The sequence below is a fragment of the Oryza glaberrima genome, chromosome 10, assembly GCF_000147395.1.
Source record: "Oryza glaberrima chromosome 10, OglaRS2, whole genome shotgun sequence".
In the NCBI taxonomy this organism is placed as follows: Eukaryota; Viridiplantae; Streptophyta; class Magnoliopsida; order Poales; family Poaceae; genus Oryza; species Oryza glaberrima.
Genome location: NC_068335.1, coordinates 533387 through 548458, shown reverse-complemented (window position 1 = coordinate 548458; position 15072 = coordinate 533387). Strand labels below are relative to the sequence as shown.

The 15072-nt window shown below is 40.0% G+C and overlaps 1 protein-coding gene across 1 annotated transcript; it reads left to right on the top strand.

Annotated features, from left to right (window-relative positions):
* The first annotated feature begins 4950 nt into the window (after positions 1–4950).
* LOC127752590 (uncharacterized) lies at positions 4951–6471 on the top strand. The gene is made up of 7 exons (XM_052278000.1): positions 4951–5092; positions 5184–5459; positions 5553–5655; positions 5809–5945; positions 6030–6108; positions 6213–6292; positions 6428–6471. Exons 1-7 carry the CDS (start codon positions 4951–4953, stop codon positions 6469–6471), a joined length of 861 nt encoding a protein of 286 aa, XP_052133960.1.
* Positions 6472–15072: the final 8601 nt, after the last annotated feature.

Below are 15072 nucleotides of genomic sequence, written 5' to 3'. Positions count from 1 at the left end.
TTCGTCGCTGACTGAAGGCCGTAGACATGGTATGCTATTTCAATTTTCTTAGATGTGGACCGTGTTATTCTTCGTATCTAGGTTCATCATTTCCCCTATATTTGTACACTGCAGCTATCAACACTAAGAGCATCGGTAGTTCATCACGGGCCGATAAAGAATATATTCAATCACTAAAGAGTTTGCACACTATACTAAATACAAACTATGCTATTTTTGTTCCGAAAAAAAACTTTCTGACATTCTTAAATACACGCATTGCAGCATTGTACCCAGACAGATCATACTACGGTCCTCCAACATATGAATGCCCATATTGTGGTGCCATGTTTTGGTACCAAGAAAGAGTCAAAAGCACTTCTGCTATCACGAAAAGAAAAATAGTTTACAATCTATGTTGCAAAGGTGGTCAAATACAATTACCTAAGTTACGTCCTCCTCCTGAACCACTTGCAACATTATTAAACTTTAATGGTGATGCACGATCAAAAAGATTTTTGAGACAAATACGATCATATAACTCAATGTTTGCTTTCACTTCAATGGGTGCTACTGTTGACAAATAGATTAATACTGGGAATGCACCTTATGTTTTCAAGATCAATGGAGTTGTGCACCACCGAATTGGTACTCTTGTGCCATCTCGTGGTTCACCTCCAAAATTCGCTCAATTATACATCTATGATGCAGAAAATGAAATACAAAACAGGCTAAATATATTTGAAAATGATGGTGATAATGTAGATAAAGCAGATCCTGAAATACTTGCTGCCCTGTCATCGATGTTTGATGCTGAGAATGCCCTTGTCCAAAACTTAAGATATGCTAAAGAACGTCTTTCTGAACATGGTGATCAGCAAATAACCCTTCGCCTTTTAGGTTGCAACGCAAAAGACGATGTTCAGTATAACCTACCAACAAGTGGTGAAATCGTGGAATAATAGTAGGTGAATTTTCTACAAAAGAATACAAATTTGATATGCTTGTGTATGATAAAAACCATGGACTGCACCAGATTTCTCCATTGCACCCATCTTATATGGCCTTGCAATACCCTTTGTTATTCCCATATGGTGAACGCGGATTCCATCTTGGCATTAAATATAATAATTATGATGGAGTTGGAAGAAAATACGTCACAATACCAGAATATTATAGATATATGATGCACTATAGACTAAATGAACCAAATCCTTTGACATGTTATGGTCGATTAAGTGATCAAATTGATGTTGATATATTTTCTACAATTGAAGCTAATAGACTACAATTTTTCATTGACCATCAAAAAGAGTTACGTGGTGAGTCTGTAGATGGGATCGTAGATGCGATTGATAAAGGTGTCACTGATGGTGATTCAATTGGAAAGCGTGTCATACTTCTTGCCAGTTTCACTGGAGGGAGAAGGTATATGGTGATGAACTATCAAGATGCAATGGCAATATGCCGTGTTTATGGATCACCTGACCTCTTTGTGACATATACATGTAATTCAAAATGGAAAGAAATTGCTGAAGCGATTCGATTTGAGCCTGGTCAACAACCATCTGATAGAGCCGATATCATTGTTCGTGTATTTAATATGAAGGTTAATGAATTCATAGCTGATATTAGAGAGGGCAGAACTTTTGGTAAAGTTCTTGTAGGTATTCTTATACCCTCTTGGTCCATAGAATATATTGAATTAAGGATAGCACACTCATAGTATTCTCTCTTAAGTTATTATAGTCCTCTACATTGTTGAGTTCCAGAAACGTGGGCTTCCGCACATACATTGCTTGGTTTGGCTTGCAGCTCCCACTGCTGACGTGTCAGCATCTATCATAGATGGCTTCATATGTGCTGAAATACCCGATTATGACACTGATCGACTAGGATATGAATTGGTTAGCGAGTTCATGATGCATGGTCCCTGTGGTGATGCAAACAAAAGTTGTCCTTGCATAAAAAACGATAAATGCTCAAAAAACTACCCTAAAGATTTTCAAGATGAAACCATTATTGATGAAGCTAGTTTTACAATTTATAGACGAAGAAATGATGGACGATGTATTATAAAAAATGGAATTCCCTTGGATAATAGATCTGTTGTCCCCTATAACATGAAATTACTTAAAAAATACGAGGCACACATAAATGTTGAGTGGTGTAACAAATCAAATTTGATAAATATTTATTTAAATATATCACGAAAGGCCAAGACCGAGCTAAAATCTACTTCAAAACAACAGCTAAGACAACAAATGCATCACCAAATCATGACCTTGCTCCACGTGATGAAATATTAGAATACATGGATGCAAGATTTGTTTCGACCTGTGAGGCACTTCATTGATTGTTTGAATTTGATATACATTATAGAGTACCTCCTGTTGAACGATTGGTTGTCCACTTACCTGGGAAAAACTATGTTAGATATGAGAAAGGATCGGACTTACGAGCAGTGCTTGAAAGTCCTGCTACGAAGCGTTCAATGTTAACTGAATGGTTTGAAGCTAACAAAAAATATTCTAAAGCCCGTTCATTAACATACTGTGAATTTCCGAAAGAGTGATCATGGGAGTCATCATCTAGAGTATGGTGCCAGCGAACACCTGCTGCAAAAATTGGTAGAATATATTATGTGCATCCAACTGCTGGTGAACTTTACTACCTACGCATGTTGTTAATGATTGTTAAAGGCGCTCAAAGTTATGTTGATGTGCGTACATTTAATAATATTGTCTATGCCACATTTAGAGAAGCATGTGAGGCACGAGGGCTCCTTGAGGGGGACAATGAATGGTATCTACTTTTCGATGAAGCAATAGTCTCTGCATCTTCACAGCAGCTTAGACAACTTTTTGTGACTATACTTCTTTACTGCTCTGTTAGTGATGTGCGATCATTGTTTGACAAGTATTGGTTATATATGACAGATGATATACATAGCAAACTAAAAAAAGCATTGGATAACCCGAATTGTATCATTCCACCTGACCATTTGCTTAATCTTCTTCTCCATGAACTTGCTAATGTGTTTGCGAATAGTGGTGGTAATATAAAGGATTTTAACCTGCCACATCCATCGTCTGTACCTCATATTCCTGGTAATAATAGATTGATTGAAGAACTTGCACTTGATCCACTTATGTTAAGCATGCATGCAAATTCTTTGATACACCAATTGAACAATGATCAAAAAAACATTTTCGACATCATAACTTCTCGTATTGTTGCGAATCAACCTGGTTTTTTCTTTGTGTGTGGCCATGGTGGAACTGAAAAAACATTCCTGTGGAATGCTATTATTGCAAAACTTAGATCACATAATAAAATTGTTCTTGCCGTCGCTTCATCGGGCGTAGCGTCACTGCTATTACCTAGAGGCAGAACAGCTCATTCTCGATTTAAAATACCAATTGACATTGATGAAATAGGTATTTGCAATGTAAAACGAGGAACTATGCTTGCTGAGCTTTTAATTGAGACTGCATTAATTATATGGGATGAAGCTCCAATGACACATAGGCGATGCTTTGAAGCACTAGACCGCACATTACGTGATATACTTTCTGAGACATGCCCTTTGAATTCTATTATACCTTTTGGAGGAAAACCTGTTGTCCTGGGTGGTGACTTCAGACAAATATTGCCAGTTGTTCCTAAAGGCTCCCATCGTGCTATAATCAATGCATCGGTCACAAACTCAGACTTATGGAAACATGTGACAATATTAACTATGAATATAAACATGAGATTACTTAATCCAATGCTACCTGAAAATGAAAAAAAGGACATGGATGATTTTAGCCAGTGGGTTTTGGCTGATGGTGATGGCACTTTACCTATGATAGCAAAGGAAGGTGAAAGCTATCCTACATGGATCACAATTCCTGATGATTTACTCATTATAACTGATGGTGATAAAATAAATGCCATTGTCAGCGAAGTATACCCTGATTTCCTTGCATCATACAAAAATCCTGAATACCTAGCTTCACGTGCAATTGTTTGCCCTAATAATACAACAATTGATGAAATAAATGACTATATTATTGGTTTGCTTCCTGGAGATGCAAAAATATACTCAAGTTGTGATACAATATCAAAATGCTCTGAACAAATACCAGATTTTGACTTGCTATATCCACCTGAGTTTCTTAACTCAATAGACGCCACTAACTTCCCTACACATAGACTTATTCTTAAAGAAGCTGCTGTGGTCATGCTACTTCGAAGTCTGAATCAATCAATTGGGCTATGTAATGGAACAAGATTATTAGTTACAGGTTTGGGTGAAAGAATTCTTCAATGTATCATACTAACTGGATCAAACATCGGTGAAACTGTTTACATACCTCGGATAACACTGAGTACTACCAAAATGAAATGGCCTTTTACATTACAAAGAAGACAATTCCCTGTTCGTGTTTGTTATTCAATGACTATCAATAAAAGCCAAGGTCAAACACTTCAACGAGTAGGTGTATATCTCAGAAAACCTGTTTTCACACATGGGCAATTGTACGTTGCTATTTCAAGAGCAACAAGCCGATTAGGTTTAAAAATATTAATTGAGAATGACGATGAATCATGTGGTACACAAACAAGAAATATTGTTTACACCGAAGTGCTTAGCGCTACATTGCCAGCGGTGCTTTTCAACACACTGTTCCATATATCATGTTTATGTGTTCTCTTAAATTATCAATAATAATTGAAATACCTTTCTGTTGCAGGCTTTGCCGCTCCATGCTTAACCTCTTTTACCCTAAAAAAGAAGCAATTTTGTACATATATTTTGGAATAAATATACCTCCTTCACATGTACCATATACTATATACATAGTATATGATTTGTCCGCTGCAGTTATATGTACTGTTCTTCTTAGTAACATTTTCTTGTACATATATAGTAGTGTTGTTTTGTCTATACTAAAAGTATTTTGTGCTTATTGCAGATTCCATATGGCGAATGTACTGATTTCACAGCTATCGTTTGGAGATTCAAACAAAAGAATCCTTGCAAGGGTCTCCAGGCTATGGAACTTTACTGATCTCAACGATGATACAAAAATTTTCCACACTGATCTTGTCTTACTCGATGAAATGGTAATAATTTACGTGCCAAATCCATTTTCTATATTTGCCTTACTATACCAATAATTCTCTTGATAACATGATTTGTATTTATAATCTGCATGGGACTAGCATACATGCCCAAATTTACCCCCCTATAACAGAAAAGATGAAACCTCTCCTTAAGGAAGAAAAGGTTTACTACATTGACTCATTCACTGTTAGGGCTACAAACAGAACATACAGGCTAGTTGCAAACAACCTAATGATCCTCTTCAGTAAATGGACAACACTTGAAGAACACATTAATGTCCCTCCTCATTTCCCTGGTATTACATTTTCACTGACACCATTCGAAGATGTTCCTTCCCTTGTCGAGAAAAAATCATTCTACGTTGGTAATAACATACTTTTATTATGTTGCAATTATTGTTATATACATCTTCTCCAATGCCATATCATTTTATTAAATTTATATGCAATGCAAACATACATTATGGGTGTGATCACTGAAGTTGGTGCAGTCACTACAATACGTCCTAAGTCCAGAAACGCTAAGAGCTTAAAAAGGACATTACAGATCCGCGATGCAAGGTTAGTTTAGTACAACTAAATATTTACATGTTTATTATTTACTTAATCTTTTTCGCTAGCATTCACACAAACTATCTCACATATTCTTAACACTAAGTCATCTCTTCCAATTAAAATTAAATCACTTTTTCCCCTCCAAATCTACAAAACTAGCAATTCAACTCTTCCTGTCACACTCCGGGGAGAAAGAGCAACCTCTTTTGATGCTGATGACATATACAATGCTGGTCAAACTCAAGCTCAAGTTGCTGTGTTTGTTGGAACACTTGTGAAAGATTACAGAGGATTAGGTACATTTCTTTCTAAACTTTCAATTACTGTAGTATTGACTACATGCAACTAACAATATCTAATAATTTCCTCCACATATATAGGCCTTACACTAACTGGAAGCTTACCATGGAAATGGTATATTAATCTAAATATTCCTGAAGTAGCAGAACTAAATGAGAGGTAATTTAATTTATTTAACGTTATTCTTACAATCTATGTGCACCACTGTATTCTTCAAGGTTTTCACAGTATCCATTAATCTAAGATACAATTCTTCTATGTAGCTTTAGCACAAACTTTCAGCCAATCAAGTGGGTTGATGAGCCTGTTACAGGATACAACCAGGATGTACCAGAAGAAAAGAGTATTGCAGAAATCCTTAATATCAACCCTCACAAACACAAGGTTGACACTATCTCTAGAACACATCTTAACTACATCTATCCACTTTTTGATTATAAAATTACCAATATGATATTTTCATTGTCTTCTTATGCAGGGAACATGTTTTATAGTAAATGTGACTGTCAGAAGGATATGTAATGAATATTCTTGGTGGTACAATTCATGTCGAATATGCTACAAAACTTCAAAACCATATGGCTCTAGCTACAGATGCTCCAGCTGTTCTAGCATCGGAATACCAGATCCAAGGTTCATAACAGAACACGCTCTGTCCTCTTACATCTTTAGCAATTATCATCCACACATTGCTATAGCCATATCCATTTTTCATGCAGGTACAAAGTAGTATTAATTGCCGGCGATGATGATGCTAATGCTACATTTATCATTTTCGGAAGGATCGCACAACGGCTACTACGCAGGCCCGTAGAATCTCTCATTGAAGAAAAACCACCAAACAGTGAATACATTCCAAGTGAAATCACGTCACTTATTGGCAACAATTTTGCATGGAATGTTAGCTTTACGCGGGATACTGTTATGAGAAGTCAAGAGTGCCTACAAGTTAATAGCATTATATCCGCTGGTGCTTCAAACCAGCCACTACTCCTTATGTCCCCAGATGCTTCACAAGTGACATCAGCTATTGTCTCAGCAAGCTCAAGCAGCTCTGTCCAAACAGCACCAACACCAAATGAAACAAGCAATGAATCACAGCAGCCCATTCAACCAAGACAAACCATCTCAACACCAACCAAGTTCATCATCGCTCAGGGAACACAGGACACCCCAACTAGCAAATCAAGTTCTTCAACACCTACCAAGAAAAGCATTGTTGTCTCAGTGTCTCACATGCAGTCTAGCAAGACCAAACCTAAAACTGATGATAAGGTAACCACTTTATAGCCACCCTTAAACTTATAGTCACTCATACTGAATTACATCCACTCTCACTTCTTTCCTAATTTTGCAAGCCCAAAACTGACACAAAAGCTAAAGAAAACATCTCACATGATAAATCTTCAATTGTTGTACTGCCTGATACTGTTGAAAATAAGGTACTACTACATCTCTTTCCTTTCATCTCATTCATTAAGACTTAACTGCCACTTCTTTTACAAGGGAAAGGGACTACCAGAAACTGCTGAAGAAGCCAAACAAGCAACCCCATCCTTCCCTACAGATACCCCAGCCAAAAAAAGGTGCTTTGATCACTCCTAGGTGCATTCCAATAATAAAGATTTCTTCCATTGTAACTAACACATCGTTTCAATAAACAGAGGAAGGCCTACACCTACAGCAACACCTCCGGTTGCTAAGAAATTGTTTAAGGATGATGCCCAGCAAAAAGGCAATGACAGGTTACTCCTCAAACACAAACTCACCTATCTACACATAACAAATTAGCAATTTAAAGGCATTCCTAATCTCACAGCTCTTAATTCATCTACACAGTGAATGAGTTGTCGACGTGCAATCCATCTCAAGACTTTTTCTTATATATATGTACAAAGCTATGTCCCAGCTAGAAGACAGATGGCAGTTGTGAAATTACCCAGGACTAAGGAACCAAGATCTTTTATTCATGGCTTTTTGTCATGATTATCATTGTATATAAGTGTTGCCTTATCTACCTTCCTTAGCATTGTATGATCTAAGATGCTACTGCATCTGCTACCAATGCTGTAGAACATAGTATGTATATGCATGCAGTCTAGCTGAATGACATGCCTTTATACTATCTAAGTAGTTCGAGTAAAATGCCTGCCGTTACAGTAATAAGCTATCCATCTTGATACCCTTATTCACAAATGCTCACAATTCAATGCTTCAAACTAATTCATTCTTTTTCACCACCTAAAACAGGAAAAAAAAACACAACCAATTTTCCAAAAAAGGAAAAACACAGATAATTTCCCAAAAAAGAACAAACGCATTTTGATCCAGATAAGCTGGTGCAGCGCGCAAAGCGCGCTCCCGCTCTAGTAAACTTTACAATCATGTATATTTTATTCCAAAACACTAATGCATACGTTGATTAATCCTGGAATTATACGCTTTGCTAGATCGTTGGCTCATGATTCATTTCCGTGTTTCACCATGTTCATAACCTGAGATAATAAATATGTTGATTAGTCATGCACTTATTTTTGATAACCATATATCTTTCGGTTTTAAATTGACATATTATTTTATTATTATAACTAACTAATTGAAAGCAATATATAATACATGTAGATCCTTTTTGAGATAGCCAGAGTGGTGGCTTTTTTTATATGGAATAAAAAGTAATGAACGCGCTAGTCAAGTTGTTGCACCTATATGCTCATTTTTCAAGTTTTTGCACTAGATCACACCCACCTATCATGTTTATGTACCGTAGACGCAATTTACTCTAGAATATAACATTAAGGTTATGTTAGGCAGCCTGTGTTTTCAACTCTCTCTCTCTCGTGTTCCACGCATACGCTTTTCAAACTGCTAAATGATGGTTTTTTTACAAAAAGTTTCTATTCAAAAGTTGCTTAAAAATTATATTGATCCAAAAAAATAGCAAATACTTGAATAATCACGCGCTAATGGACCACTCTATTTTTCGTCATGCATCGGAGATTTGTTTCCAACACACACAAATGAACACAGCCTAGCTAAAAGTTAAACAATTAACATTAGTCGATAAGCCAAGACTCATATAATTGGTCTTGCAAACGCAAAGTTTTCTTTTTGAGAGAAGAAGGAAAGAAAGAGGAAGAAAAATACGAACGTGCCAAATGTGCCGTTCAAGAACTACTCAATAAGTACTTACTGAAAAAGACTTCGAGATTCGTTAGGCTACTGATGTCATGTACCATGCGAGAAATATGTTTGATAGCACCTTAAGAATCTTACCTGACATACGATCGAGTAAAATAAAGGATGAACCAAAAACCAAAGTCAAGTAATGACCAAATAAGATGGTCACTAGGAAAGAATTTTGTCGTGACCTTGGGTTACGGACAAGTTTGGGGATAGGCGGGAAAAGTGAACTCTCCCGCCTATACTTAGAAATGAGCTCGAACAGTACACACAACTTTTTGCTGATTACTTTTGTATTAAAAATGTCTTATCTGCTACGGGATTTTGACCGGCTTTTCTAATCCACGGTCATACATGTGAGATTACATCTATGCCCCTACGGGCCTTTGTGAGTTTACTATAATGCCTTTGCCACATTTGCAAACATAGGGGCATTTTGGTATATTTTGGAGGTCATTATAGTCTTTTGGGCACCAGCTGGCAAGAGTGGTTGAAGGTGGTCCCCACAGAATCTTTTCTTGGCATCTTCCCCCACTCGAATGGTGTACTTCCTCGAGCTTTTAGGAAGAGTGACTTTTCCGTTTTGGTCCGCCTTCTTCATCTTGAAAGTTTGAACACTCCTTGCCTCCTGCTTCATCCTTGGAATCTACCTATCAAGTTGTAATCTACCCAAGTAGGCTAAGTATTGACGTGAAAAACACACACTGCCCTGGCAGATCTGCTGTCATCCAGAAGCCAAAATTGCCGGTGAAATAATAAGAGTTGCTGAAGTAGAATGTTTGCTCCGAAGCAAAGATGAAGATAATGACTTCTGGAGTTGACTCGTAGGCTGATTAATTGATTGCTTCAGCTTGACAAAAAAAACTTGTCGAATTTTGAGTCTTGTATTCGTCTTGTATTTGTGTAGCCCCCGACTCTTTGGTTAGTTGGAAAACAACTGAATATACAGTCGAGAACTGTAGCTTCTTGTCGTCGAGTAGTCATTGCTTGAGTGAAGATACGTGTTGAAGATGTCCGAGTAGAAATATTGAATATTGGAACACCACTTGTTGTAGTAAAATAACACGGCATCATATTTCGTGATGCATGCCGAGATGTCGGAGCTCTTGTAGACGTCTTGGTTGGTGAAGTAGCAAATCTTGCAAAGTAGAGGCAATAGAATTTGCCTGTGCCGAAGATAATGAAGATGAAGTCGCCCCATAATGGTGATAAAGTTGCATAGCCGTGATGAAATGAAGATGAGTCGGCAGCAACAGAAGCAAATCGGTAGCGAAGACGCGTAGTTGTGAAGATAAAAACACCAGCCGGCGGCGGCATGACCAGTCGGCGATGGAAGAAGTAGAATGATGACGACGAGGTGGCCAACCGTGAAGACGATAACTCCAGTTGGCGTCATATGAGGCGGCCAGTCGGTGAAGACATAGACACCCAACAACGGCGGCATAATAGGCCAGCCGTGTAGCTGAAGACACTAGTCGGCGGCAGCGAAGGCAAGCCGGCGGTGAAGACGTAGACGCCCAACAACGGCGGCATAATAGGCCAGCCGTGTAGGCGAAGACACTAGTCGGCGGCGGCGAAGCCAAGCCAGTCGGTGAAGACGTAGACGCCCAACAACGGCGGCATAATAGGCTAGCCGTGCAGGCGGTGACACCAGTCAGCGGCGGTGAAGACGTAGACGCCCAATAACGGCGGCATAATAGGCCAGCCGTGTAGGCGAAAATACCAGTCGGTGGCGGCGAAGGCAAGCCGGCGGTGAAGACGTAGACGCCCAACAACGGCGGCATAATAGGCCAGCCGTGTAGGCGAAGACACCAGTCGGCGGCGGCGAAGGCAAGCCGGTCGGTGAAGACGTAGACGCCCGACAACGGCGGCAGAATAGGCCAGCCGTGCAGGTAGTGACACCAGTCGTGTGTGGCGAAGGCAAGCCGACGGTGAAGACGTAAACGCCCAACAACGGCGGCACAATAGGCCAGCCGTGCAGGCGGTGACACTAGTCGGCCGCGGCGAAGGCAAGCCGTTGGTGATGTTCTGACTGATCCATTCCTTGAGCGTAAGAGATAAGCTTAAAGCCATGAATCCCTTTTATGCATATTTGGATCTGGATCCTACAGAACAAACATATAGGATAAGTAGTATATGATGTAAATATAATACTCGAGAAAAATTCAAGTATTTTAAAATATTTATAAATATGTATTTCTCCTCTTGTCAATTTTGATTTCCCTGAGCAGATGACTCCGTACGTTTAAACACTCTGCCCGACTAGTCATAGACCCCAAGCATCGGGAGTCAACCTAGGCACTTCCCAAAGATGCATATGAGTGACATGAGTTCGCCATTAATGGAACAAAGTTTCATGGATTGACGTTTACTACTCAGGTACTTTTGCAATTATTAAGAGTAGAAAATAAATTATCTATCCATTGACAAACCAAACGGAAAGCATAGGAAGATAGAACTCCATAACTCGATAGGCACTTTATTGTTACTCGTATTATTTCGCAAGCAATCAAGATAAATATTATGAAAATTGTTGAAAAATATGATATAATATCTGTAGCTCCCGACTCACTAGTCAACGGTGAACCATTTGATGTAGTGAGGCAGAGGAAAAGGAAAATATCATATAAGAAAAAATGATGACTTAGCTTTGTAATATTCCTCTTGATGATGGCAGAGGTGGCTGATGTGGGAACAAAGTCGTCCATCAATGGCAATGAAAACACCAGTCAGCGGCGGCGGAAGCAAGCCGGTGGTGTAGATGACCAGGCCCATCAACGGAGACGGAGTCCACCATCCGTATAGGCGGAAACATCAGTCGGTGGCGACAGAGGCAAGCCAGCAATGAAGTCGTAGACGCCCAATAACGGTGACATAATAGGCCAGCCGTGTAGGCGGAGACACCAATCGGCGGCAGCAAAGGCAAGCCGGTTGGTGAAGATGTGGACACCCAACAACAGCGGTATAATAGGTCAGCCGTGTAGGCGGAAACACCAGTCGGCAGCGGACGAGACGACCGGTCGGTGACAACGTAGACGCCCATCAACGGCGGCATAATAGACCAGCCATGTAGGCAACGGCGGCGAAGGCAAGCCGGCTGTGAAGACGTAGACGCCCAACAACTATGGTGTGACCGTGTAGGCGGAAACACCAGTCGGCGGCGACGGAGGCGAGCCGGCGGTGAAGATGTAGACCCCCAACAACGGCGGCATAATAGGCCAGCCGTGCAGGCAGAAACACCAGTTGGCGGTGGCGAAGGCAAGCCGGCGGTGGAGACATATAAGCCCAACAAACGGCGGCATAATAGGCCAGCTGTGCAGGCGGAAACACTAGTCGGCGGCTGACGAGGCGGCCAGTCGGTGAAGATGAAGAGGCCCAGCGATGGTTGGAAAACGCTAGGATATTTCCTCACACATGTTTGCTCCCAATCTGCTCGCACGCGTGTATATATGTGCATACGGCAGAGTGCAAATTATGCGTGTGAGCAGCTCGCTCCAGCCAGATCAGGGCGACGTCAGCCGGATGGATAGGCCAACGATGATCTCACATGCAAAAAATACCCAATATATTAATCAGACTGATTAAGAATAGCAATTAGATATTATATGCTATATATATTGATGTATGCATGCAGCATATACGCATGCTAATTTGCATGTCCATGCGTCTGAAAGTATTGCATGCCACTGTGCGTGTATCTGCCCCTGTAACCGACAGTCCTTCAGCATGATGCCGTCATCGGAGGTAATCATGGAGCCATCAAACGCCAGTATATGCACGCGAGAGAAAAAGAAGAATCAAAAGGCAGATCAATCTATGATTAAAAATAATATCATAATCATAATAATAGATTGGAACGATAAATCTGCTGATGCCGGAAAGCAGTTTTTATCCATGCATGCATGTGTTTATGCGTGTAGATGCAAAGCCGATCCATGCATGTCCAAGTGCATGTGCTGACGGGTGATTGTTATCCCGGCGAGTAGCTGTCTTCACACGGCTGATAGATGGCTGCGGTGGATGACACGCTGCTACACGCCTCCGGCGAGGCGCCGAGTCCGCGTCTAACTCAAAGCGTCCGATCTGTTCTCAGCGGAATCAATCTCACCGAGCATAACAGAAAACGGTGACGACGACGACAACTGGATTGGCACCTATCCAGATAGCAGTGGTGCCTCCCGTGGCCGACCTCCATGCAGAGCAGCACGATCGAGCAGGGTTGTGCAGGCTGGTAGTTGGAGACGTGGCCGATGATCTCTTGGATACATCTCTTGGATACAGACGATTCTTTTGGCTACGAACTGTATAGCAGCTCCAACCGGCATCTTGGCGAGTTGAATCTTGAGGATTCACCACCATTGGTGACGTCGCAGATTGGAGCGATCTCACTTGCTGAGGTTGATTTTCCTTGCTAGATTGAATCTGATTCGGGGACTTCTAATTGGTTCCATCTCACTTCTTGATAGATAACTCGGCGCACCCCTACCTGGCACGCCAACTGTCGAAACATGAATTCGGCAATAATAAAAGGGGGTAGCGCACGAGTCCTAAAAGTGGATGGATGCGGAGACAAGGATTTAGACAGTTTCAGGCCCTCTCAATGAGAGGTAATACGCTACTCCTGTTTGGAAATTTGAATCCGCCGGGTGTATTATAGATATGACGATCATATGTGCTTATGCCCCCTAGAGGGCCTCCTGCCCACCTTATATAGGATGGGGGGCAGGATTACAAGATAGAAACCTTAACCAATACGGTATCGGTTTCCTAAATCTACTTGACAACATAATCAAACCAGAACTTTAGGCCATTCCATAATATAAAGGAAACGTAATACCCAAGTCATGATCCGTTACATATTCCATAGATATAAGTTATCCCCTATAACCAGTCGGATAACCACGCCGTGTGGGTATGGGGCACCCATAATCTCCACAGAAAGAAACCTCCATATTTTAATCTATGACGCTGTTAACTTTTTGTTTAATGTTTGACCATTCGTCTTATTCAAAAAATTTATGTAATTATCATTTATTTTATTATAACTTGATTCATCATCAAATATTCTTTAAGCATGACATAAATATTTTCATATTTGCACAAAAATTTTGAATAAAATAAACAGTCAAACGTTGGTCGAAAAGTCAACGGCGTCATACATTAAAATACGGAGGGAGTATTATATATGGTGATATTTAGTTGGTAGTGTAATATATAGATGAGTTCCCTAGCTAGCTAGTGACTCAGCTCGATCGATCGATCTCGGTTAACTAAGTTTTCTAGTCCAAATTTACCTCTGCAAGCTACCGCGTACAATACGTCATACCTGCACCAACTCGATCTGCCTTTAAAAGAAACTCGATCTGCCTATTACTTGATATGGGTGCTTGCATTTACGATTAATTGTTCTTTCAGTTGTAGGTGACGTACCCATCCATCAATAGTGAGGCATCCGTGGTGATTTCTTTAATCTCAAAATATGCCGGCCCAATCTTTCGAAAATAGTCGTAGGTATGTGTGTGTGCATTCAGTTGTAGGTGACGTACCCATCAATAGTGAGGCATCCGTGGTGATTTCTTTAATCTCAAAATATGCCGGCCCAGTCTTTCGGAAATAGTCGTAGGTATGTGTGTGTGCATTCAGTTGTAGGTGACGTACCCATCAATAGTGAGGCATCCGTGGTGATTTCTTTAATCACAAAATATGCCGGCCCAGTCTTTTAGAAATAGTCGTAGATATGTGTGTGCATTCATAGTATGACTTTTTACGAAATAAAGACAAAATATATTACTTCATAAATATAAATATACTTAGTTAAATCATATAGTAAAATTATTTTAACATAGCATGATTTCATAGTAGCAGGACTAATTTCTTTCCTATTTTTATTTTACATATTTATGATTATTTGAGTGACCAGTAAAATTTTAGAACATGAACCAA

Coding starts and splice junctions, on each gene's coding strand:
- LOC127752590 (XM_052278000.1), top strand. CDS start 4,951: ATGGCGAATGTACTGATTTCACAGCTATCGTTTGGAGATTCAAACAAA. Junction 5,093..5,183: donor TCTTGTCTTACTCGATGAAA/TGGTAATAATTT, acceptor TTTATAATCTGC/ATGGGACTAGCATACATGCC. Junction 5,460..5,552: donor GAAAAAATCATTCTACGTTG/GTAATAACATAC, acceptor CAATGCAAACAT/ACATTATGGGTGTGATCACT.